The sequence below is a fragment of the Lynx canadensis genome, chromosome A1 (genome assembly GCF_007474595.2).
Source record: "Lynx canadensis isolate LIC74 chromosome A1, mLynCan4.pri.v2, whole genome shotgun sequence".
NCBI classification, from domain to species: domain Eukaryota; kingdom Metazoa; phylum Chordata; class Mammalia; order Carnivora; family Felidae; genus Lynx; species Lynx canadensis.
In genome coordinates this window covers 189,684,470-189,712,278 of record NC_044303.2, presented here as the reverse complement: position 1 = coordinate 189,712,278, position 27,809 = coordinate 189,684,470, and the positions used below count along the sequence as shown (strand labels likewise).

At 39.2% G+C, this 27,809-nt stretch overlaps 1 protein-coding gene across 3 annotated transcripts in view; it reads right to left on the bottom strand.

Annotated features, from left to right (window-relative positions):
- EBF1 (EBF transcription factor 1) overlaps window positions 1-27,809 on the bottom strand; it is a 390,388-nt gene that overhangs the window by 91,228 nt on the left and 271,351 nt on the right. For 2 of the 3 annotated variants that reach the window (XM_030328402.1, XM_030328416.1), the window contains exon 9: window positions 8,486-8,616. In XM_030328402.1, coding sequence (XP_030184262.1) covers window positions 8,486-8,616 — 131 coding nt within the window. Of the gene's footprint in view, window positions 1-8,485; window positions 8,620-27,809 lie in introns of all 3 variants that reach the window. The other variant, XM_030328392.1, reaches the window with a different exon arrangement.

Sequence of the window (27,809 nt, the reverse complement as noted above, 5' to 3'; positions counted from 1 at the left end):
AGGTTGAATAAGGAGGAAGGTTTTAGTTCAGACCAGCAGGGAGCCATTCCAGCAATTGGCTTTGAGCACATGTATGAAATGAACACAACACTGTACAGATATCCATTTTCTTCCTAAAAGTCACATGACTGCAGCCAGGTGTAAATTTTGTCTTTGATTTATGTTAAAATTAGAAAGGCATCACACTTCTGTGGTTTCCATTTTCAAGTGATAGGCACATATGGGTACTTCCTGAAAGCACTACAAACAACTAATGGACAATGTCATCTTAAAGTTGTTTTTAACCATCCCATAATTATCAACACAGAGGATAGATTTCAAGTGCCTTAGTCATTAAAAGTAAAAATATGGACTAAAGCTTTTTTAGGAATAAGGTGAGCATGGTTGTAACTATGTAACTACATTAAAGAGCCCATTAGAGTATTTTAAATCTGTTTTCTGAATATGCTGGCTCATTTCAAAATGATTCCCCATAAAATAACTTGGGCTTGAAAGGTGTTCTTCAAAGTCACATTCAAAGTTTAATGCAACTGGTTCAGACTGCTCCTTTTATTCCTTACAAATAAAGTATAATTTTACATTAAGCATCTTCTACTTAATAGGTGATCAGTAAGTAGAAGTCGCACACAGACTTGGCAACTTATATATTCAGGAAAAGTAGGAAGCCATGAATTATTTTAAATCCATGCACTTTATCAATTTTGAATTAAACTTATACATGTAAGCCTCAATATATGTAAAATAAATGACACAGCATTTATATATCATATTCACATTATGAAATTTTGAAAGATTATTTGTGATCATGTCTTTCTCTACCTTTCTTATTTTATTTTTTAAATTTTATTTGAGAGAGAGAGAGAGAGAGAGAGAGAGAGAGATTAAGTGGGGGAGAGGGTCAAAGGAAGAGAGAGAGAGAGAGAGAGAGAGAGAGGAAGACAGAGAGATTCTTACTCAGGTTCCACCCTCAGCAAGGAGCCTGACGCAGTGCTTAATCTCACGACTATGACATCATGACCTCAGCTGCAATCAAGAGTCAGATGCTTAACAAACTGAGCCACACAAGCACCCCTCTTAATTTTATTTTTGATTTGAATGGAATTGTATTGCATAAAAATGTGATATAAATAATAGTCATTAGAGTGTCAATGCCATCATGTATAAAATTTGGGAGGGTTTGGTAAATATAAAGAAGTTTATTAAAAGACTAAGGAGATATCATGAGAAAAGCTGGTACAAGAGAAAGCTGAATCAGGGGTGAGGTTGGTGTCTGGAGAACAGGGATGTAACCCCAGCACTAAGTAGTAGCTAATGTGTTCCCAGGACAAGTCACTGTATGGCTTTGGAGCTTCTTTTTCTGCATTTCCAATAAACAGCTACACTTGATGACTGGAAATGTTCCTCAAAGCCCTCAAAATTTTGTGATTCTACATGTGGTTCAGTAAAAATCAAGGCCAAACAAATAGGCCTGGGAAACTTCCAGTGGGAACACGTATGAGTTGTAGCCATTCATTCTTTAACGTCACAGAGGAGCATATGGTATTTTTATTTACAATCCTTCCTCTGAGCTATGTGTACAAACGATAATTGAAAGTAGAGATAGGAAGAAAGAAAGACATCAGGAACTGCATTTAAAACCTTGTTTTCCAACTTTTGGATTAAAGTAGGAAATCATTTCTCAGCCCCAAACTGCCATTTATTTACTCAACTATATTCACCCATTAGGTTCCCTCCCCTGCCCCTATAGAAGTCTCTTTTGACTTCTCCCTATCTCTAGGAATGTAGTTGAAGAAAACATTTGTCTGGATGAAAAAGACAACGCATAGCCCCTGTGTGAGGCTCATTGGTTCACACAGTGATGAAACTCTGGCTTCTCCATCTGAGCTAAGTGGTCCTGGCAATCTTTAAATATAACTGTCCTGCAAAATCACATGGCATCTAATGCCAAGTGTGCAGTGACTAAAACCAGATGCAAAATATGAGAGAAATTCTGTTCAAAGCCTGCTGCATTGAAGAATAATGGCTCTACACATTCCTGGTCTAATCTGAATAATACTCTGCAAATATTTCAGATGATTTTCTCACATCTACCCCAGACCAATCACTTTGACTGGATTTCATGATTTTACTTGATTAACATGAAACCCATCCGTGACTAATATATCCTCCTATAAGGTGATCCCTGAAAAAAGGTTCTGTGGTCACAAAAGTTTGGGACATGTCATATACTTTATCTTAGGTGTTCTCAGTGCATGTCAGTATCTCAAAATCTTTGCAAAGTCCTAGAACAAGGAGCAGTTGAATTTATTTGACTCAGCATTTCCCAAACCTACTCCCTCCCTCATCTCCCATGGGGAACCTGTTGATATCCCAGATAATTGATGTATTCCATAGAACTATCTGGAAAGTGAACTAGACCGACGTTGTAGTATAGGCTCAGGTTTATATCAGATACCAGAACCTGAAGTGTAGACAGTAAAAATATTGACTAAAGATATATCAATAGGGAGATCCAATTTTGTGGCTAATTAAATGGTTTTGATGAAGTTCAATGAATCCTTTTGCAAATAAACATGATATTTGTATATTGCCAGTGTGTTGTAAAAGTAAAGCACAATAGTGAAGAAAAGAAGCTACTTGCTACCCATTATCACTGTGCTTCTTTGAGGGGACTTTCAAGAGAGTAAACTCTAGATAAAAGGAATTACAATATTGTAGCTGATTTCAAAGAGGATTTAGTCTAAGCCTCTCATCTTCAGATGGGGAAACTAAAGCCAAATGACCAACCCTGACTAAAATCTAGATTGTCTGACTGCAGAAGGACTGCAATTAATACTCAAGCCTCCTGACTGGCTCCTTGTCTGCTGCCACTCATGTAATCTACACCTTTGCTTCGATCACTGTTTGCATGAAGTTCCCTCCATCTTCTGCTCCTCACCAGTCTCCTGTGTACTTTCTTTACAGGTATCTTAAATACCTTACACTGTATAAACTCTCCCAGAGATTTGAGTGATTAAATCAACAGATTGTCAGAACCTAAAATGCCTAGCACAGAGATCCATCTGTATATAGTAGGAGTCTGACTGGTTATTTGAACAGTCTACTTCTGTCTACACCACTCTCTGTGCTTTCTAGAACCTTGCCTTGAATTTTGAACTACAAATTTAATATTGGTTTATAAAAATATTTGTTTCATGGGAGCAAGTTGCCATTCCAAATAAAACATCAGATCCCACAAAGCCTAATTTTGATCACCCATAGTACCTATTCCAGTGGTAGACACCAACAGGAAAGCCAAACAATACTCATTGCTTAGAAATTAGAGGAGTTCATAGGGTGCCTGGGTGGCTAAGTTGGCTAAGCGTCTGACTTTGGCTCAGGTCATGATCTCATGGTTCCTGAGTTCAAGCCCCACATCAGGCTCTCTGCTATCAGTACAGAGCCCACTTTGGATCCTCTGTCTCCCTCTCCCTCTGCCCTCCTCTGCTTGCAAGTATATGTTCTGTCTCTCTCTCTCTCTCTCTCTCTCTCTCTCTCTCAAAAATAATAAACATTAAAAAAAAGAAATTAGAGGAGTTCAGGAGATATTAAAGTGACTATTAGTTCTATAACCCAGTAGCAGGAGCCCCTCCCCTCCTCCAAATCATATGTTAATGGAAAAGCAAAAACAACCAAGTATATCTCTGATCAAGAAAAAACTCAAAGGGTGCCTGGGTGGCTCAGTCGGTTAAGCGTCCGACTTCGGCTCAGGTCATGATCTCACGGTCCGTGAGTTTGAGCCCCGCATCGGGCTCTGTGCTGACAGCTCCGAGCCTGGAGCCTGTTTCGGATTCTGTGTCTCCCTCTCTCTCTGCCCCTCCCCTGTTCATGCTCTGTCTCTCTCTGTCTCAAAAAAAATAAACGTTAAAAAAAAAAAAGAAAAAGAAAAAACTCAACACATATTAATCATGAGCACACATCAACCCTGTTGATTTTCCTGGATTTATATATAAAACACTACAAAGACCAATTTTTTGGTTAAGTCTTTTGGGTAGAGGCAGAATAAGAGTATCAATACAATATTTTGCTCTGTAGAAAGAATAAGGAAGAATAACAAATACGGTAAACCAAATTCACAAGAAAGCCATGTAGTTCACCCCAAACTTGGGAACTCACAGAAGGCAGCCCTGAGTTAGGAGCAATGGAGTGCCACCTTTCTTTTTCCCAACCTTCAGGGGGCAATCAGCAAGCTAAACTGAACTACTCATTTGCAAAAGATTGGGTTGGTAGGGAAAGAGCACAGATGAGGGGAAATTAAGCCAGCCCTATTTTCTCTCACTCTTTTTAAAATTCTTTAGCTAAAAAAAGACTCCAAATAATAGCATCAGCTGCTAATCTAAAATGTTATCTGCTTGTCCTGGCCCACCAGTCTGCTCCCTGAGTGCTTTGGGCTATAGAGTGAGGAAATGGAGAAGAGATAAAGTCTGCTTAAAATTGGAAGTATCAGATCTTAGAGGTGGCATAACCTCAAGAGATCATGTGGCCAGGGAATGAAAACCTGGGTAGATAGGAGTCCTATCTAGAGATGAGGCCCAAACAGGTTAACTGTCTTACGTAAGGTCTCTTACATAGACAAGGGAAGAGGTTGTCTTCTGCCCCTAACACAAGGCATGTATTCTTCACAGGGAAAAATCCTTCCTAGAAGCCAATGGCTCCACCTTCCAGCCTATACAACTAAAAAATGAAGGGACTGCTCTAACCTCTCTGTATCCCAAGTCCACCTTAACCTGGAAGGTGATAATAACTGTTAAGATACTCCCCACACATACTGAAGTACAACGCATTAGTGGCAATGATGAGCATTACACCCTTGTCTGATGTGGTAAAACACTAGGGTAACAATTTTGGTGTAGGCTAAATCATGGACAGCTAAGAAGGTGAGCCCTGGGGGTACCTGGGTTGCTCAGTTGGTTGAGTGTCCAATTCTTGATTTCAGCTCCAGTAATGATCCCAGGGTCACAGGATCAAGCACCCCTTTGGGCTCCATGCTGAGCGTGGAGGCTGCTTAAGGTTATCTCTCTCTCTCTTCCTCTGCTTCTCTCCCACCCCACTCTCTCTCAAAATAAAAAGATTAAAAGGCATATCTCTAGATTTAGAGACGATTATGCTTAAAAGAAAAAAAAAAAAAAAGAAAGAAAGTGAACCCTGGAGTCAGACTGGTTCAAATCCCATCTCTACCATTTGATAACTGAACAGCTTACTTAACTTCCCAAGCCTCAATTTCCTCATCAGTAAAATGAGAACAGCATGGTATACAGATGTTACGAGGCTTGAACGAGAGCCATGCCAAATACTCAGCACATAGTACCTGGCAGCAACTAAGTGCTCAGTGAATGTTAGCTAATATTAGTCATACTCTACACGTTCTTCCACAGATCTTTCAGAGATATCCTCTCTTAAATATTCACAGTTTTGAGTTCTGATTGTATCCAGTGGAAGCCTGGAGAAATGGCCCCAGCACTGTCTGATATTTTTTGCCTCTACGAAAATGAAAGGCATTTATGTAACGTTATGGGATTAAAAGCAACCACCACAGTCACTATTACTATTGCTACTATTGCTATTACTACTACTTCTACTACCATACTTGGATTACTATGAGTGTTTTGTTCTCTCTCCTATTTCTGTCCTTCTTCCTTTTGGTAAGACTCCACTTTCTCTATCGGTACCTTTGGCTTTTATTTCCTCTTAAAAACATACACAATATTACAAATGCCACCTCTAGCGCTGTTGGTCTGTGTGATAATGGGCAAGTTTCTTAAACCTCTCTGACACTCGTTTCACTCATATATATCTAACACAGGGATATCACGAGGATCAAATAAAATAATACCCATAAAGTGCCTACACATGATAAAACCCTTAGTAAATGTGAGCTACTTCTCTTTATTATACAATGGATTTTTGGATTTGAGGCAGTACCAAATTCTCTCCCTCCGCTAAAAGAGAGAGAACATCACGTCTTTCAAATAGCCTGTATGAAAATGTAAATATAGTTTAGAATATTTACAAAAAGTTCACCTCTGCAAGGCTCATTTTCCTGAATGTCAAGACTATTACAATAGTAACCCAAATTAAAGTCCTCCATTCAGACACCCAATTGCTAATGCTGCAGAGGATTTACTTATTTTGAAAGAATATCTACATTTTGGAAACCATCTGGTAGGTTTCCACTGGGAAAGAGTCATAGTTGATTTATGGCATGCTCACACATGAGAGCAGTTTGGGAGGAGGAGGTGGGCAAAGAAGGAGCATGCACGCCCCACCCTCACCTCCTAGCTGGACTCATAAGATTCATTGTGAGAGGCTTCTGGTACATGCAAGCCAGTGGCAGTGGAGGGACTGAGGAAGAAGGACAAAGTTTCATGACTTGCATTGATTTTGTTATATGGAAACAGATCCTTTAAAGTAATTCAGATAAATCTAAATTAGAATTTAACCTTCCTTATCTGTTCCCAAAAGAGGGCAAGAATATGGAGGAACAGAAAGAAAACACAAGGGCCTTGGCTGGGAACAAGGTGGGAGTACAAATAATGATTTCCTGATATGTCAAAGTCCTTGTTCCATAACCAATGCAATGTTGGGCTAAGACAACATAAACTTTTAAAGGAAGCTTCAGACTAACCCACCTTATTCTCAGAGGTTCAATAAGACTTACTGCCAGTTCTCAGGCCTCACTTTGACTATGTAATATACAGCAAGAAGTCCATATTATATTTATTCTTCCCCTCTCCCAACTTCAATGATAAGCAACAGAATGAGGGATAGAAAGGGATGAAGATATAACCCACAACTTGCCAGAAGCTGTCTTTGTGAGGACTGCTGTCTCCAGCAGGGATGAAGGCACCAGACCGGCGGCAAAACATGCCCTGTATGTGATGCTTCTAATTTTACAACCCAATGGTTCTATCAAAGAATGGGGTGCAGTCGTCAGCTAAAGCTCAGTCCACCTTTCATGCCGGGAATGTTCCAACTTGGACAACAATTAGTATGGTGGACTGAAAAGCCCATTTCTGATTCAGTTTTATGAGAGCTTTGATTCTCTGGCCAAGTGCATAGCTACTCGGCAACATGGGAAATACAAAAGCAGTGGCAGTACAGGCTGGCAAGGGGCTGGCCTGAGCGGGTTACTGCCAGGGAGAAGTGCACATAGAAGACTTAAAAAGGACAGGCTCCGGTTGGAAAGATAAACATATTCAACTATCACAGTCTTAACTCCGCTCACCTCTATGACCCACCTAGAGAGAAAACACAAAGTATCTAGATAGGCTGAACAGTGGCGTCATGGTAGGACAGCTAGAAATGGAAATAAAAAGTCAGAGTTCTAGCTCCAGTTCTGCTGCTGACTTCTTTGTGTGGCTACATACGTATGAGCCATGCTTCATGGGCTCTGGGCAGCTGCTTCGGGGTTTTGTAAGCGTTATCTCTAAGCCTTAATACCTTTATTAAGAAAAGATACATGCTAAGAGTATCTACCCCATGGCACAGAGGGAATATTGAGATGATCTACGTCAAGCAATGAGCACACAGCCTAGTGTACAATAAGTCCCAGAAAAGTTCAGTGGTTCACACGACTGTCTGTAAAGCAAGCAGGATGAATGAGCTCAGTGGTACCTTACAGCCCTAGCATGGATTTTATTCTAAACTTTGGGGAAGTGAAAGAGAAAGAGCTCTGGGCATGCTATTCAAGAAATCTAGGCCCAGAATATAGAAAGCAAAGGCAAGTTTTCCATGCCATCTCTATAATGGTGAGGTTTACATTTTATAGTCTTGAGTTAACATTGATTATTGCCAGAAAAGTCAACTGGCAGGTTAAAATAATGATCACAGTGCTTAGAAAGCACTACGCACATAGAACAAAGTCATTTTCATGTGGCTGCAGTCACATACTGGGAGGCCTGTGAGCTGTAAATTCCTGGGCCTGGATAAAGTCTTTGGTTCTTTGAGGTTCCCCTGGTAAATCACTCACTCTTGAATGAAGAGTCACTGAATAAGACAAGAACCACCTACACTTGGATTATTACTGTCATAGGAATGGTGTTCCTTGAAGATGGGCCTATAGCAGGCCCTGTCTACAAATATTCATGATTACTACCTTGTCAAAGTTTGAATGGGGCTTTTCCTATATATTTTGTGACTTTGCATCTCCTTTCCCATTCCCAGTACACAATAGGACCTTCACGCCACAGCTAGTCCAAGAGGACAAATGACAAAACAGAAGCTCTCCTGGTGCTTAAGGGCCAGAGGACAGAAGTCATTCCAGTAGACAGTGGTGCCTCCAGGTACACCCAACCCATGTCTCCTGGTTTCCCAGAGTTCTGTAGACCAGAGCTGGCCCACCCAGGGTGGCACTACAAAATTCTACACACTCTATTAGAAATTCAAGTGTAGACAGTATCCTCAACTAGACCAACCTATTAGATATTAATGTTCAGACAACACCTACCTCACTCCAGACCAGCATGGTACCGAATATGACCTGTAACCCATCAAAGAAATTGTCCCCTATGATGATCACAGTCGCGCCTCCCGTCGTCCATCCTTCACTCGGGCTGATGGCTTTGATACAGGGAGTAGCTGCTTTTCAACACACATGAAAAAGAGAAGGAGTCTGCTGTTAGAACCAAACTTTAATGATGGGAGACTCGAGAAAAAGAAAAAAATATATCTTTTATCTTTTCACTAACAGGAAGTCCCTCAAGATCTCAGAATTTTCTAGCTGCTTTAGGACCTAAAACCTAAGGGTGCAATTTTCAATTTTTAAAAGCATTTTTTTTCATTGTTTCTATTGACATACAAATATTTTACCCAAATAATTTTCAAACATGAAATCTTATGAAATAAAACACAGAAGCAAATTTTAATTCATGAGATGTTAAAGATTAAAAAAAATTAGGTGACTTCTTGGAACACATCGGAAACATTATAGAATTGCTTCCTGATTAAACATACTTCCCAAAGTTAAATCGATAGATTTTTAGATAGCATTGTTGCCCAAAGGGAAGTGAGAAAGAGAGGAGGCTGGAGCAGGAAAACATTCTTGCTCCATGCCTTCTACCTATAACATGAACACAGCAACATTTCTCACAAAAATCATTAAGCTTTTTTTCAACAAATGACACAGACCCCATTTTATAGATGTAAAGTATGAAGGTCACTCAGGGTGAATTATGTAACCAAATAGCTGAGTCAGGGCTGAACCACAAAATGTCTCATGACCTTTGCTTTGTTGTCATTCCCAGGCATAAAACTCTAGAAAGGACTTTTTTAAAAAAATTTTGTATCTCTTCTCTTTCCCTTATAAATGGCCCTTGGAGATGGGAAATAATTTGCAAATACCATGATTCTAAACAGACTGGAGGTGGTTTGTCTGATGAGTACAGCATACTTTCAATGCAATTGCTAGGCATAAATGTAATTGTAGGATTATGTTTTTGAAATCTCTCAGAGGGCACCAATGATTTTTAACTCCACAGTGCCATGCTGTTGTTCTCATGATTACTTTTATAAGCAGAAACAAAGCAAAATTCTAAAGCAAGGGAGATATTGCACAAGGAGAGGAAACGAGACCCTTCTCTTTAATAAAAAAGTTTATTAAGTATCAAAGACTGACTTTCCAAATATTGAAGCCAATGAGAGCACCAGTTAATTTTAACGGGAAGAAGCTGGAAAAAAAAACTATTGGCCTTTGTCGAATTTGGCAAAATGTCATGCTTTAACTTTTGCAAGAAGAAAAGAAAATACTAAGCCCATCCCGGCGGGACCATCGTTCACGTGCCACCACACAAACAAGTAGAATGGGTTTGATTTTGATTCAAATTCATCTTATAAAATAACACAGAGAAATTAGGAAATATCCAAACTAAACATTTCATGTTGGCTGAACTCACAGTAATGCATTTATAACTAAAACTAGGTAGTTCAGATGCCTTTTCTCTCCTTCACTTTCTCCCCAAAACAAAATAATTAATCAAGAAAATGTAAATGATTCATAACTTGAAAATTCTTGTCCAATTTTTAACACACATAAAGGTTGTGATCAATGCTCCATAGGCACAGGACTTTTTCTTAAGCAAAATTTTTTCTTTAGAAATAAAGATGTTTAAATGCATGACTGAGTATTCCCAAACCCAAGGTAGAATATTATGTATGATTTCAAGACATTTATAACAGAAAAAAAGTATATGTAACAATTATGTAGAATTCCTAAAATAAAAGCAGTTTGGAAACATGCTGGTTAATGTCTCAAAATCTCAATTCTTAATTTCTAACTCAGCATACTTAGTTGTTAAAGTAGAGCAGAAAGGGTGCCATATCTCCAGATACTTCTGAGAAGAATAGGATCTTGGTTTAACTGAACTGGTCTTGAAAGAGTTTTGCCTAATGGCAAAGTGCGAAATCTAATGGTATCATTAAATGCTATCCCTGTGACTACCTTCATAAACCACAAAATAGTCTTGATGTTCATTATCTGTATAAGCTTTCTTTTAATTTTTTAAATTTTATTTTTGTAATCATGCAAGCACACTTCTCTACGTAAAGAAATGTGCTTGCACACTTTAGACTCCTCCAGGCTTACTTAGCATTGCACAAAAGGAGGCAGAAGACTGTTGGATCTCTGAGAGACTCTCCTATAGCAAAGTTGTTCTGATAGTATGGCGAAGCTGGTTTTAGAGTTGACCCCCTCCCGCTTCTTTCCATTTGTTATTTGTAGGATAAAAAGGGCATGTAAGTATATACGTCTATGTGTGTTATGTGCTTTCAAACACTTCCTAAGAAAGTGATAATGTTTTCAAATTCTGTGAGCAACCAACCAGAAACAAAGCTAACTGTCAACTACCTAAAAGAAAGAAAGATCATCAAGCCTCCAGAGACAACATGGTGAGGAGACAATATGTGACACCATCTTCCTAGCTTTTTAGAGAAAAGAACCCTTGAAGGAAGTACTCCAAGAAGAGAGTGACATACTCTTCGATCCATCCTACCTCTGTACTCAACCATCCACTATCTTAGCTTAGAGGCTAGATGCCATTCCTAGAACGAGTAAGTCATGCAGACTTTTTTTCTGAAGTTAGGCTTCAGAGGGTTCTAAAGGTGCTCCTATACATCTGTGTATCATAGTGGTCTTGAAAGGAAGCTCTGTGGTATCTCCCCACTGGGAAGTTTAGAAAATATGTAAAGGACTCTGGGCTGTCCCACTGAGAGACAGAGGTGGGAAAGTAATGTTAGTGGCATTTAGTGCCTGGAAATCAAGGATGCTAACTATCCAACAGTGCACCAGATATTCCCCCAAATGAAGAACTCTAAGATGTCAATAAGACAAGGTAGAAGGCACTGTGACTAGATAAACAGATCAGTCTCGAGGGCAGTTACTAAGAACTCACAGATTCATATAGGCCAAGGCAAGAAACATAAACGAATACAGCAGCTCAGAGTCTCAGAATAAGCATGAGATGAATGGCCCCTGACACTAAGAACTGGGGAAGGTCTAGCCACTGGTACTCCCCACACAAATGCAGGTCAAGTGTGGTCTGGTCTTCTGATCTTTTGAAAGAAGCTGGGAACTAGATTTTTATGTGAATTTCCCAATCTTTAAATGCTGGCAACTAATTCAATTTTCTTAAACGTGTAGGCTGTAAACAAAATGTTTATGGGGGTAAATTTAACGCCTAGGCCACCATTTTACATTTTTATCCTATTCACAAACCTGCCAGACTAAAAGCAGCTCAGGAAATACCTGCAAATGTACCTAAACTACAGGTATCCAAAAGTTCACTGCAGCAAAAAATTCAAGAGTCTAGGTGCCCCCAATAATAGAGTGGTTAAATAAATTATGATATATCCCTACTACAGAATATTAGGAGTGCCATCTGAATGGATGGAAAAGATTTCTATAAACTGACATGGAAAGATATCAAAGTAGGTTAGGTAAGTAAAAACACAATTTATAGTCTAATGAATAATGTGATTTTGTTAACTTAAAAAATGGTATATATAGGAGCCTATATGTGCACCTGTGCTTGTGTGTATGTAGTTACACGTGAACAAAGGTCTGGAAGGACGTATATCCACTGTCCCCAGTGGATCCATATGAAAGAGCAATGGCACTGGGGTGGGGCTGAGGGGCCAGGGAGACTGGTAAATTTTACTCTATAGAAAGCCAAACGGTTTGAATGTTTTCAATGAGCACACATTAAGGTAATATGTTATCATAATAAAAATTAAATAACAGAATAACAGAGCACTTAATTCTGTAAAAGATAAAGGTACGATTTGGAGCACATTGATACAAATTAAAAAAAAAAAAAAAAAGAAAAAAAGCCCAGCTGTGCTGACTAACAGATCCCGAGCCTCTCCTTCTCTCTTCTTTTTGGGTAAGCTTTGCTCTGAGGAAGCCCAGACAACATCTGAGCAGCCAAGGACCTGTTTTTCTTTCATTCAAGATATCCAAAGAGACATGGAGGGGATGACAAGGAGAGATCATTTTTAATAGTCATAGTGGATATATTCAGTAGAATTTGAAGGTGAAAAGATTTATAAACGAACTCAATTCAGCCCAGGAATGTAATAATCAGTACAATTCTATCTCCATGAAAATATTATAAAATAGGGGAGGGGGGTGGATTTGATTGAATACAAAACCACTTTTACCAGCCAAATCTTCATTTAATTAGTAAATAATTTAATTAATAAAAGATTCTTTCTTCTTCACCAGTGAATTTTCACTGTGGTAACCACAAGGATGATAAGCCAATTCCTGGTTCTAAATCCCATTAAAAATAAAAGTTGAAGTTGATTTTTTTCTTTGCCCTTTTTTTTTTTTACCTCTTCCCCCACCCCCAACAGCCACCAAAGTAGAGGAGATTTTCTTTCCTTCAAACTATGACAATAACATGATTACCCCACCACAGTTTAGCATAATGGCTCTGAAATGCTCGTGGCACATTGCAGAGTTAAAGTGGAAATTATTAGGTAGCTCTTCTTTGTTATAATAATGATCACTCCACAAATAAAAGCTCTTCTCCCAAAGGTACTGCAAGGCACAAAATGCTAATTCTGAAGATTATGTGTGTGCTTTTATTAAATATTACCATGCCCTGCCTGTTTGAGGGCTTCTCTGCTCTGATTGTTTTATGAGTACCATGTTAATGTCATTCCCATCTTGCTAGCAGCAGGCACACATTTTAGCGTTTGTATGAGAGTTGATCAAAGGCCACGTGCTGGGGGAATTGCTGAGAAAACACGGACAAGCGATAAAAATCTAACAGATTAATTGGTTTAAATTTCATTTCAGGGTGTTGAACTTTGGCTCGGGACTCTAATACTACACCGTGAGTCAGGGCCTAATTACCAGATTTCCAATTTGCTTCTGAACAATGGTCGTGGTGAGAAGAAAAAGAGAGGGAAGAATGAGGGGGGAAAAAAAAAAGAAAAGAAAGAAGGAAGGAAAGAAATCATTCAGCCTCCAGTACATATTTAACAACTAATGTTCTGTGTGCAGACAACTGCACCAGGGGACATTTGCTATCACCTGCTCTACCTCCAGAGCGTTTATATTTCCTTCCAATAGCCACAGAAGACAGAAGAAATCACGGATGCCCTCAGCAGTTTAAAATTCTCTGATTTCCAGAATCAATGTTACAAAATGCAAGTGTCTGCTCAGTCACATTGGAAGCATCAGTTCCCTTTTTTAGCAAGGTGAGTTTGTAAGTTAGAATTGCACCTTAGCCTCCGATAGAAATGATCTATTTCATTGATAGAAAGCAAGGGCCAGGAGAGCCATGTTTACCTCAGGGTTTATGGGTGGCCTTGGGAATAAGGGTTAATTGAGCTCAGAGGTGCCTGCCCATTGAGGTGAATTAGTGGTGTGTGCAGCTATCAGCAGGGGCCTGGGGCTGCTCATACTTTTGCCTCTGAAATCTTTGTACTGTGATCAATACCTCACTTGTTTGGGGTATCCGTACAGATGACCCGGGTGCAAGATTTATCATCTCTTATCTCCAAAATGAGGCTTTTGTGACAGTCGATGTCCTATAATGGAAGTCTCATTAAAGATGCACTGTTTGGCTCTTTTGTCCCTTCCTGTATTTAAACATGCTGGGAAAACAACACTTCATCAGTTGGTAAAATGTGTAAATATATAAATGTTCTCGTCCCATTCTAAGTCTCAAGATAAAATTCCACTAAAATAGATACAAGCTGATTTCCCATTTCCATCGTGTATGATATATGAAGAGATGTAAACTTTCCTTTTTCAGCATTCTGTCAGCCAGAACTCTCTATTAATGAGCATTTCTACGGAGCAGATAACTGATGCTTACAATGGAGGTGAAGATGCTGGCGCCAGCCCTTACTGGCTGGCTCCTGAATAAAGACAGAAAGATGCAATTATGTTAAGTTGATTTAACATTCAGAGTATTACAGTATTTGCAAATGGGCAACAGCTCCAGCTGTTCAAATTGCACCTCTCTCACTCAGAATGACCTTGAAGCAGTCACTTAGCCTCTCTAAAGCTCTTACCCTCTCCAGGCAGTAATTTCTGCTCACAGACTTGTGGCAAAATTCAGGATGTGTCTGCTTGTGTCTTGTTGTTTTACTATGTGCCAGGCACAGAACATGCTAGTTGCTGCTATAATAATTATTGTTATCACCAGTTCCCCACAAGCCAGAGTTTATTTGCTCACTAGAATATCCAACAGTCTCATCATTCCAGGTTGTGTACTTGACTGTAAAACTTTCCTAGGAACCTTCAGTACAACGACTTGCTTAACCTAGCCAGCTAACTTGACTGAGGAGGTGGATCTCGCATCAGTACTTCTAAGGTGGAATGTTTTTTAAGGCTCTCATTTGCCTGGAATGAACATTAATGGAGATCTTTTCAGAAATAAGGACATGACTTTCCTGTTATTGTCCCAAATTTTTAAGACTTGTGAAACCCATGAGCTCAGCCCACTTCTTTTCTCTCTCTCTCTCTTTTTTTCTTTTTATCACGATTGTGGGATCATGACCCAAGCTGAAATCAAGAGTCAGGTGCTTAACTGACTGAGCCAGCCAGGTGCCCCTAGCTCAGCCCACTTCTATGGGACACTTGTGACCTCATATAATCTCATGAGGGCCTTTCTCTCTGTATCTACTTGATTTTGGTGAAGTTGTGCTTGACAGCAGGCCTCTTCCAGAAATGACAGGGACACAAAGGAATTCTACTTGGGCTCAATGCATAGATATACACCCTTCTTGTTAAATCAAAACAATGATTCTTGCTAGGTTTTTTAAGTGAAATGATTACTTTCCTGACTACTCCCAGATCAGCAGTACCAATACCTGCATTCTTGGATCCTGACAAATGGCAGCTACTGGCCAGGAAGGAGGACAAACAGATGGTTTGCTCCTAGCAGGAAGACTGACCCTCTATATTTTCATTATGTACAGGATGCAAATCTACTCTGGGTTTACTCACTTTCCAACTGGATGCCTTGGAAACCAATCAATAGCAGTTATAATGCCTGACCTGAACCCTCGCACCAGCATGTGCAAACTTCACTTTCAGAATGATAACCTCACCACATACTCTTACTAATCAGCTAACAAACAAATAAACATAACTCTTAATACAAACAAATAAATAAAGCTCTTAAATGACTAGATTTATTTCTGCCTTCCCTTATTTCTTTTTTAGTAATTGCTTTATGCAGCTAAGCATTTTATTGTTTATTAGGATTTTCATTTTGTTTTGTTATTGGTCTTCATTTATTGCCCCATCCACTAGCATATCTAAATATTACTTGGCAAAGAATAATATATTATATATGCAAAAGAGATTCTCTGTGTGTGTGTGTCACTTTGAAGAGAAATGAAACCCATGATATGGAGATTTCTCAATACCAATGCAATTAAATCTATTAAATATTAAATGAGGAGATCAAGAATTTCAAATGTTTTCCATCCTTTATTCCAAAATGGTTTTATTTGGCAAAGTCCTTCACTTTGACAACATTAATGGCTCTCACAGAAAAGGAGAAAAGAAAAACCTCACAGTCAGTAGACGGAAATGTAAATCCAAAGTCCATCTACGTTAACACAGAGTTAACCTAGTGGGAATATCTAGGTGTATCTCAGTTTAGCTAAGTTCCAAACTATGCCATTTGCTAAAGGCAGAGTAAGTCCAAATTGTATCTGCTCTCTGTTTAATTTTCATCTTTCTTATTCTATTCTGAATCAGCAAAATTCTTCAACAATCAGTGGACACAGATCTGAGCAAGGGAAGAGCAGAAATCCTAGAGCAACAATTGTAATCTGAACATTTTAGGGCAAGTACTTTTAGATTCCTGAGTTTGTCTACCTGAGATCCATAACTGTGTAGGTTCAGCACACAGGGTTATTTAACAATTTAGCAGTGAAAAATCTTGACATTTTGATGTACCCGTAACTTCTAAATTGCACTTGAAAGACTTGTTGAAGGCTTTTTGATTCAATGACAGCAACATAGCATTGTTTCATAATATGCAAAAATTGTTTCTTAACACTTCGGAAGCTCAGAATTTTATAAACTCAAGGAGGTGAGAATTTGCTGTTATCCCCCTCATGTTTGATCTCCCAAATCCAAAATTAAAATATACAAAATATTAATCCCACAATAACTAATGGCAAATATTGCCACTGTTTTTTGTTTCTTTTCTTTTTCTCTCTTGTTCTAGGCTCATCAGCCACACCATTGAAAAAAAATTATCGTAGAAGGTGGGAGAATCCTCAAAATGAATTATTCATGGATCCAATTGTAATATTTGTTTCAACAATAGTAAATTCACTTGCCTCTGATTATACAATAAGTAAATAACTCTTTTCTTCCTGACAAGGAGAACTTTTATGCACAAAATTATTTTTAGCCCAATTCTCCTTATTATCCTGTTGTAAGAAAAGTTCTAGATATGAAAGCCAGGGAAGAAAGGAAAATGAAAATAACTTTCCAAAACTGGACAGCCAATATTGTGAAAAGAGAAAACAATTTTCAGGTTAAAAAAAAAAAGAAAAAAAAAAACATGTAAGTGTTTCTTCAAGGAATACTCGAGTCCTTATTCGTAGGCAATCTTCCTGGGCCTGGAAAATCATAAAGTCAAATATGAGCAAGTCTAGTGGAAAATCTGTGATGTTAATCTTGGCTGGAGTCGTATTTTTAACAGGCCTTGAATGCGTGTGCCGGATTATCCAGATGGCCATACAGGAATCGGCCTGATAGGATTAAACCTTTATGCTGAACTCTGCTCCATCTGTTCGCCAAGGTTTGCCTTTCCTTATCTGAATATGAATTTTTAGCCTCCTTGTGTCTGGGACCCGGACTAAACTCAACATTAAAAACGTATCTGTGTGCAGATAATTTAACATTTCATTAGTTAGTCTCAGTTGATATCAGCTTGGTCTTTTCCTAGAAAACATTTTTATAAAGAATTTTCCCAAGAAGGAATTTAAAACCATGTAGGATCTTTTGTCATCGTTGTTAAAGGGTTTTGTCTTTTTCCTCCTATTGAATTCTAGGACTCATTCAATGCACTGTCAAAATAGGGGTTTACACTGATGTTTGCCCATAAAGACAGAAAAGGAAGACTTGGTATCCTCTCTGCAGAACCTGACTACGAGAAGAGATGAGATATCCTTCCGACTGGATGAATGATCCAAGCAGAATATATTCATGCATGGGATTTTTTTTTCCATTACAAGAGGATTGGTATTAGTCATCATTTGATAAAATTAGCTACAACAGCCATTTCTATCATTTTCACTAGGTTTTCTATGTTTTAAGACGGCTTTTTTAGGGGATGGGGTTTGTAATTCAGAGCTTCATCTTGAATGAAACAGACTATTTTGTCCTCCTGTGCATACATCCCCAGAAGAAGTGAAGTTACTTATTTTTCAGCTGGAAAAGTTGACTGGGCAAGTCTCAGGACAGAGGTCAGTGAGTAACCAATAAGCCAGAGCTCTGATAGATGGTTCTGGGGTTTCCAACCCTGTGACAAAGGAAAAGGGAGGGCTGTGACTGCTGGGCTCAGCGAAGCAAACAGCATGCAAATGAATGAATAAGTTGCATAAAAGAAGGATCTTTTAGCATCCTACTTTGTGGCTGGTTTAGGCAATGTGATCGTTAGATGTGCTCAGTGTAGATTTGTGATGGAAACGCAAGAGACTGCAACCTTTGGAGCCTGAGTCCTAAGAATGTAAGATCCTTCTAGCAGTCTAGGAGGGCAGGGATCCACCAGCTTTCCATAATCCCCTTGGTAACACTGGATCTTGGCTCTATGCCATCACGTATTGCAGGGGCCAGCAGCTCATCAAAAATTTCAGGCTTTTCCACACACAGGTCTAGTTATTATGTTTGCACAGTACCCTTAACTGGACAGCCAGAGGAAGAGAGCAGTGAAACCTTGCATTCGAGCTTAAGATGACTTACGTATATTGGTCCAAATGTACATATAACATCTTATAAAACATACGTCTTTGGCATATGTTTTTGACAAGAATTGTAGTCAACTGATAAAGGGGGGGGTTCCTTTCAGGAGGTAGGTGATCCTAAGTGATGAAGCTCACTATAAGTAATCTCTTGTAAAATGAACACTCACACACACAGCCCTAGTATCTATTCTCCACATTTTGTTGTAAGCAAGGACAGGATGTTCAATGTCATTACTGAAATCTGCTTTGCCCAATATGGTAGTCACTAGCCATATGCTACTATTGAAATTTAATTTTTAATTAGCTAAAATTCAATAAAAATAGAAAATTATTTTCTTGGTCATACTAACCACATTTCAAGTGGTCAATAGCTACATGTGACTAGTGACTATCACATCGGACAGCACAGAGATAGAACATTTCCATCATCACAGAAAGTTCTATTGGACAGCGTTGATCTAAGGATCAAATTTAAATAACTGACCCTGTAAGTGATAAAGAACAATCAGAGTTACATACATATGAGGTGCCATCCATATACCAGGAACTGTGCTAGAAATAATTAATCTCTACCCCCTTCAACAATGACCACAAAATCAAATGCTCACAGGACCAGGCAGAAAGGTAAGTAAATCAAATGGGCTAGGGACAACACAATAGGAAAGGTGGGGTTTGTGGCTAAACTGTAGAATGTATACCCCACCCAAAAGGGACACAACTTCTCAGTTTGACCTAAGTGCTGCCATTTGAAAATGTAGGTCCAACATTACCAGCTCTTCTGAATATAAAAAGAATTTGCAAATCTGGATTTTTAAGTAAACTCTCTTTATTTTCAATTGTAAAACAACAAATACATAGTTTCTTAAAGCACCATGCAAACCAAACCTAAAAATGGCTTAGAGCTAGATTCAGTCCATGATCTGATCCACCAGCATATAAATTCTGTATTTTTGGAGGACCAAGAATCACCTTTCAGTTATTAATTTCTGCAACTACACAACTAATACTGCCACTGACTCATCAAACAACAAACACAAACCACCACCAATGCCAATTCTGCTTCTGATTGCTAAAGGCCTCTCCCATAACAACATAAAAGTCCCCAGCTAGCCTTCCTCTGCTATGTAGAAGATTTTCTATAAGCAGTTTGAGAGACGAGCTCCCTGTTCCTGAAGGATTTCTATTGTCATCATGCAAGACAGCATAGATAGTGACTTTTTAAAGAAACGGTGTTTTGAATGTGAGCAGCATCTCAAAATCAACCTTGCCCAACCTTTAGTAATGCACAATTCCTGCTCTGTGCTTTTCAGAATAGTAATGCTTATATTTCTCCACACGACCAAGGCTGCTACTGCTAACGTATTTGACTGAATTTTTATTATTGAGAGCCTTATCATTTTGAGCCAGTTTCCTCTCCTCCCTGACACATTCAGTGACGCTGCACTCCAGTGTTTGTTATAGCACAGATGTTTCCGTGGTGATGATCAATGACGTCACAAGCACCGGAATGTGTATCATCAAATGTATCCAGACAGAAGAGTAAAGTAGAGTGGGAACTCCACTTCCATTTGAACTCCATGTTGACTGACTCAACTTCCTCAAAAATTACTCTTTGGGGTCTGGGCTGTTCAATCTGGACTGCAAAAAGCAAACATACTTGCCTGTTTGTAATTCACTTCTACTATCAGGTTATTAATTATGTGCTAAATCTCGTCTACATACCAAAACCCAGATTAACCTTCCTCAGATGCCAGCTTTCGAAATGTTACTGCTGTGCTCAAAAGCTTTCTGTTGTTTCTCCTTAGCCTATGGGATCAAGTCCACCCTCCTGAGTCTGGCCAGTTCTCCCCTTCCAACCTCATTCTCCATCTCTCCCAAACTGGAAGCAGGACTCGGCAGCGGTTGGGACCAATGGCTTTGGATTCAGGAGGCCTCAGCTCACATTACAGCTTCAACACTTACCAGCTTGGGTAAATTACTTTTCTCAAGCCTCAGTTTCTATCACTTTAGTTGGGGATGACAGTTATAAGAGAACTCACCTCATGAGGTTGTTGTGAGGTTTAAATAAGTTAATCCACGTGTACAGAGCTCTGCACAGAGTAAGCAATAAATAAATGTGAGACAGAATGAAAAAGATGAGGAGTTGCAGAAGAAGGAATGTAAAGAAAAAGAAAATGAAGATGATCATGACAGGCCCTCCGAATTCACAGTTTCCAAACATGCTTTGCATCATTCCACCATTTCTTTTTCAGGAAAGTTTTACCCAAACAGTACTGTTTCATAAAGGCTGGTCTTCTGCATGAAGCTGTTTCTTCCTATCCCAGGCTACAAAATACTAACTGTTTAGTGAACTTCTTATGTCTTTTCCATTCATTCATCACTAACTACATTTTTCCTTGAACTTTTATCCTGGTATATATGTTTGTATATGTAAACCTGGGACGGCATATATGTATGCAAATCAACCTAACAGTCAATACATCCCTTGCAAGCAGGGACCTCATTCAGTCACAAACTGGATACATAGTATTCTGCACTTAACCAATGCCTGACAATTAACTAGCATTGTTAAGCCTTCAAAGGGTTTGCCCATCTCAATTATTCTTAATATCAACCCTGAGTAGCAGGCAAGCAGATGTTATTCTAAATTATACTTTACAAATGAGGTAACTGAATTTAAGAGACTCGCTTGAACTTGAAACTTTGAGAGTCCACATTGGTAGATAAAGTCAAATATTTAAAACACCCCAACTACCTTTCAATTTTGGTATTTATCTGAAATTTCTGCTCAGTTTGGCTAAAGCATTCACTTCAACCATGTAAATACTACAGCCAAAGTCCCATAAAATCTTAGTTGTGCAATTCCTATTCCCAAGATAGAGTGTAGATATTTATTAACTTTACAGAATATTACTACTCTATTTCCAAGCAAAGTTATTTTCCCCCTAAGACTCAGCCCCACATATGAATTATAGTAAAATCTCTCTCTACCTTCTTCTATTTCCAAGTTCAAAAAATGGCATCCTAATATAATACCACAGGTGCCAATTTAAACACAGGAACACTGGAAATATTCCAGTTTCTAGGCTTAGAAGCTTTTCTATTGTTACAAGTTGGGCTGCTAAACACACAGTCAGAGTTTGGACATAAGATATAACTGTAGCAGCACTTTAAGAACTTACATTTTTTTTTTAATTTTTTTTTTCAACGTTTATTTATTTTTGGGACAGAGAGAGACAGAGCATGAACAGGGGAGGGGCAGAGAGAGAGGGAGACACAGAATCGGAAACAGGCTCCAGGCTCCGAGCCATCAGCCCAGAGCCCGACGCGGGGCTCGAACTCACGGACCGTGAGATCGTGACCTGGCTGAAGTCGGACGCTTAACCGACTGCGCCACCCAGGCGCCCCAAGAACTTACATTTTTAAATGTAGAGCAAGTCCCCTTAAGTTTCATTTTCAATCTGGACATTATCCATCTCAATGGTGTTCATTATAGAATTTTTCACATACAAAGAAAATAATAAAAGTTTACTGGTTAAATACGTTATCCTAAAACAGTACCTTAATAACATTTTCCCCAACTTTTTTTTTTCTTTCTTTTGAGCAACATTGATTGAATTCCACAGGCTTTAGCTAACCAAATCAAGAAGAGTTTCTAGGATTCTGCCAAAGTTGAAAGGTAGAAGAATCTGATGTCTGACTTTATTTTTTGTTGCACATACTAGTTACTAGAAGGAACAGCTGGTTTGATGATTCAGCCAGAAGATTTTAGCAAAGAATGACCAAAACTCTATTTTCCTTCTCCACTAAGAAATGATAAAATACTGGGGCGCCTGGGTGGCTCAGTCATTTGAGCGTCTGACTTTGGCTCAGGTCATGATCTCACGGTTTGTGAGTCCAAGTCCCGTGTCAGGCTCTGTGCTGACAGCTCAGAGCCTGGAGCCTGCTTCCGATTCTGTGTCTCCCTCTCTCTCTGCCCCTACCCCATTCACACTCTGTCTCTCTCTGTCTCTTAAAAAATGAATAAACATAAAAAAAAAAAAAGAAATGATAAAATACCTGGGAACTGCTGGGACATAGTCCCCTCATCCACAGTCCTAGACATAATATACCTAAAAATATCTGCCTCGGGCTCTGCACAAAGTAGGGGTTCAGTATCTGTTGGCTTCCCACCTGTGCTCAAAAAGAAGACAAAGAATAATAAAGAATTAAACTTCCTAATGTGTACCAACCACATTAATTTTAACCATTCTTCCAAATAACAGCCAAAGTCTATTGCTATTTTTTATTGGTTACATATGCCTGTCTCTTGAAATTTTTCTTACTTTGCCCCGAAGACAATGAGAGAAACTTGAGAAGAAGCCCCAAATCTGACATTGTCTGTGCCTCTATTCCCTGCATTCTCCTGCTGCATGTCTCCCCAGAACTACGGGTGAAAAATGTGGGTTTGAACAACTGGTGTCCTACTGATTGCAACTGTCAATTACATAAGCCGGCAACATAGCAGCATATGTTCACATATAAAATATTGATTAATTTCACAGATTGGGATAAAAATATATTAGTACTTGGGTTTCGCTTTCATGCTTAGTGGTCAGATAAGTATTCATCCAATTCAGATCTATTTCTGCACCCTGTGGGCTCCAGAGTGTTACTTTTGTGTTTCACTTTTCTTTTCCTTCTCTGGTTACCGTCTGGTTTCCCATGTCGGTGCCTCTACTATGACTGACCAGCATACGTTTAAGCAGGACTTTAATTACTAGGTCATCTCCCAGCCAACTTGCCCAAGGCAGACTGGCAGAAAAGTCCTACAATCCACGTCTCAGACTCTTTCTTGCTCCTCTCCAGGTAAATCTCTTTTTTTCTGAAGATGCTAAAATCATGCTGATGGCATCATATTCATCTGATAAGGATGATGTTCACCTAATTTCTATAAAGTTTCATTTCTGTCCACTGAGTATTTCAAGTTGCAGGGCTGGCACAAGGAGATTAAGATGGGGTGCCTGATAGCGTGACGTGATACCAGGATTTTTTATCTTAACCCAGAAAAGCACCTTCCCATATATCACTGCACATGCCAACTAACATACCCTGGGGATTTAGCACAGATCTGGCTTTTCAATTTGCCTTTGAGTAACGTTGTGAATTTGCTTCAATTGAAGCAGGAATTATATTACATGATCAAATAGCAGGAGAATTTCTCTCCACCTCTGAAGTCCAATGTGAGGAGATTAGCATTGACTAAACAGTGGGAAAGAGCAGTGGTGATGACCGCCTTATGTCAGCTACTTGGAGGTCCAAATGCTACAGATGCAAAAACCTAACTCTTTTTCTGTTTGGCCACAACCAAATGTTTGAAGGATGGCCTCAGTTTCCCTTGTTTGCTAAATGGGAAGAATAATAGCAGTGCCCTCCTATGGTGATTAAGAGTATTAAAAAAGAGATGATACAAAGGGCTGAGCACTGAACCTGACAGGTAATAAATGCTCAAAGGCTGGTATCATAACAGCAAAATCATCATCACTCAAAAAAGTGGCCTAAAATCTAGCATTTACTTGGGCAAAGTGTTCTAGTAGCCTGTTAACTCATTAGGAAAATGCATTGGACCCATATCTCCAAGTCAAAGAGAAACCAACCTATAAGAAATTTTCAAATTTATTTTTTCAAAAATGGATCTCTGAGCTAACTCACCTTCCCTATTAGCCCTCTCCCAAGCTTCTAATATTGTGCCTCCACATGGTATTTTGGACATGCTTCCCCTCTGCCAAAAACGCTCTCTCTTCTTTGCTTGACAAAATGCTACTCATTCGTGTTTTAAATTTTAAGTGTCCTTCTATTTGTCACACTTGGCTGAATCCCCTTGTTTAAACCTCTCTTAGCAGTTTGTATTTCTCTTTTATAGTGCGTACTATCATTGCAATTTAAGTAATTCTAAATTAATTATTTTTTGTAATTATTGGCTTAACATACACACACACACACACACACACACACACTCACACACAACTATATGCCTCAAAAGGCTGCCCCTGTCTTGTTCACCTCTGCATCCCTAATGTCTAATACAATAGGCAGTCAGTAAACATATGTTAAATAGATGAATGACTGAATGCCTGAATGAAGGAGAGAATGAACAAAAGAAGAATCATCAGGGTCGTTAAGATATTAAGGAACAAAACAAAATAGTTTAAAAGTTGAAAACTCTTTCAGTCATTATTAACAATCGCCACTACATCAACATAGAACTTCCTAAATGGGTAAGCAGCAGCTCCTTGGAATCTGTTTTCCTAATTTTCCTAAACTGATCTGGCCCCCGGTCCTGCAGCAGGCACTCTAAGCTCATGGGGGCTAAAATTAGCACCAGTAAGCTCCCCCTACAGTGGGCTCTAATCATGCAAAGGCCCAGGTGGATCTTGCTGACAGATGTTAAGGTTAGAAGGAAGGGTAGCAGCCAGATGAGAAAACAGAGCCACCCCCTTCCGGAGGTACCAGCACTTCCTGTCTTTAGGCCTGGCTGGTTCCTGCCTACCCAGCCCCTCTCCCATGCATCAGTTTCAACACAGTTGCTGCTCTTTCTGTCATTTGAACTCAAATTCTATCTCGGAAATTGATGGGCGATTCTGCCCCTGACAACACAATGTCAGCTTTGCTCAGTGTCCAGCTGGTTCCGTATATATTATCATAATGTGCTGCCTGGGTGGACCCTGGCTGATTCTCTCCCTTGACTCAAATCCTCCTTTCCACACTAATTTCTGCCCTCTGACATGTAGACACCACTTGTTTAAAAATAAAAACAGAGTTAACAGCTTGGGAAACATTTTGGTTTTCAAAATCCTACAAGGACATTGAATCTATTCTAATAGTAAATTGAACTAAAAAGTTTTCTTTAAAAAAAATTTTTTTTTGATTCTTAAAAAAATTATGTTTCCCAGGGTCCTACTCTGTTTCCTGATGACTTGAAAGAATTATTACTTCCCCAACGCTTAAGCCCTCTAAAACAGGTTCCCAAACTTCAGTCCTGAATTTGCTCCATACTAATACCACTTACACTATGACCTACTTAATATTAATTAATTGATCTAGCTGCTATTTTTGTCTAGATTGACTTTCTTTTTCTTTAATTCAGTCTTGCCTGAGCAGTAATAGCTAAGATCACAACTTTGGAGTGCTGTATTTCTGTTTGTTTGTTTGCTTGCTTGTTTATGCATCAAGATAGACCTGCAACTATTTAGAAAAAAAAATTTTTTTAATGTTTTCTCCCCATCACCTAAAATCATCTCACATACTGCATGGGAAACCTAATCTAAAAGCTCACTGCTAACCATCAAGTGGATTCAACACTACCGTCTCAGCTGAAGAAATTCAGAGAGAAGAACGTCATCAGGTGAGAGCTACCTAGCGGTTGTGTATGCTACACTCTGGGCTTTTCCAGGCCTCCTGGAACCCACTGCTGATCTCTTAGAGAAATGCTCAAGGTGAAGAGAAGTTGGCCTTGGATCTATCCTGTAAAATGACCATCACCTTGGTATTGGTGGCCACTCACCAGGGAAGTGTATGTGTAACACCTTAGGAGATAGACCTCTCACAGAAATAGCTGGATTCAAATAACAAATCATCGGGACTTGAAGGAAGCTACCAAACTCCCCTTTAATTGATGTGGAAACTGAGATCCAAAGAAATCAAAATACATATTTAAGATCACGTAGCAAGGTTGAAAGGTAGAGGCAGGCTCTATTTTTGTTTCTGAATGCGCAACTGAAAATGTTCAAACAAAAATGTTTCAAACCCACTCCTGGCCACTGACCCTAAATATCTCATCTTAATAAGATTGATGACAGATTACAAACGCTTTCATTTGCATGTTCGTATCCCTTGAATCCTCTGATACTCTCAAGTCAGAGAAGGTCCTATGACAAGTAAGTAGAAAGAGGCCCTTAGTTTGGAATAATCAGTCATGCAAATAAGCACAACTGGAATTATGATGATTTTGTATCCAAACATAAGATAAAACAATTAGGTTTACAAAAGTTCTGTCATTTCGGTCCAACATATAAGCAGCAAGCACCACTCCCTGCCTCCCACCATGCTCTTCCCTACACTCCGGGCTTATTAAAATAAGTTAGATGTGGCTCACTCATTTATTAGGTCATTCAAAATACCAAATACTGGACGCCTCCCAAAGCTGATAGGTTTGTCAAGAAATTCAGGGGCGCCTGGGTGGCGCAGTCGGTTAAGCGTCCGACTTCAGCCAGGTCACGATCTCGCGGTCCGGGAGTTCGAGCCCCGCGTCGGGCTCTGGGCTGATGGCTCAGAGCCTGGAGCCTGTTTCCGATTCTGTGTCTCCCTCTCTCTCTGCCCCTCCCCCGTTCATGCTCTGTCTCTCTCTGTCCCAAAAATAAATAAACGTTGAAAAAAAAATTAAAAAAAAAAAAAAAGAAATTCATATAAGAAAACAGCCTCCCCAAATCTATATCATGTTCCCATGTTATTTGCTGCATGAGGTTTAGCAGCCCTTCAGTCCCCTAACAAGGAGGCTATTAGTATCCCAACAGCCTTTTAATTCACAGTCTCACAGTATTCCTCTGGTCTCCTTTTTCTCTACCTTGTATACATGCCAGGAAGCCCATATGGTCAACAAATGATTTCTACAGAGATGAGTTAGAACATCCTTACAAATAAATAAAATATTACCAGTCTCCTTCTTATCTTGCCAACCCCATAGAAAACATACTAGTCATCAAACAAAATCAGCATTTTTTTTTATTTGACTAGCAGAATGTGGAATAGCCATGGGAAAAAAATAGGTTATTACTGAAGGAAAATAAGCTATAAGGTAAACATACACAGTATGCCATTAAGAAAAAGAAGAAGATATTCTCTGAGTTAACTTTTGAAAGGTCTATTTAAGATACCAGCATAATTGCCTTCCTTGTACTGAGAAAAAGAACAGTGGAATAAGAGATGGAAAGAATTTTAGCATTATATACAGAGCAAGTAGTTGAAAGTACAGACTCCAAAGTCAGGCTTTCTGGGTTTGAACTCTAGATATACTACTTATATGCTGTGCAACTCTGGGCAAATAACTTAGCCTCTCTTTAATCTCAGTTTCCTCATCTTTACGAGGGGTGCCTCTTACTATGTGCCTGGCATAGTAAGGACTCACTAAGGGTTACTGTCATTATTCTTAGTACTATTATTATGTAGAGGCTATGTGGTTAGGCAGACCAGGGGTCAAGTCTCAGGTCCGATTCTAATTTGTTTTGTGGCATTGGGTAAGTTACTGACCCTCTCTAAACCCTAGTTTTCTCATCTATAAAATGAAAATAGTA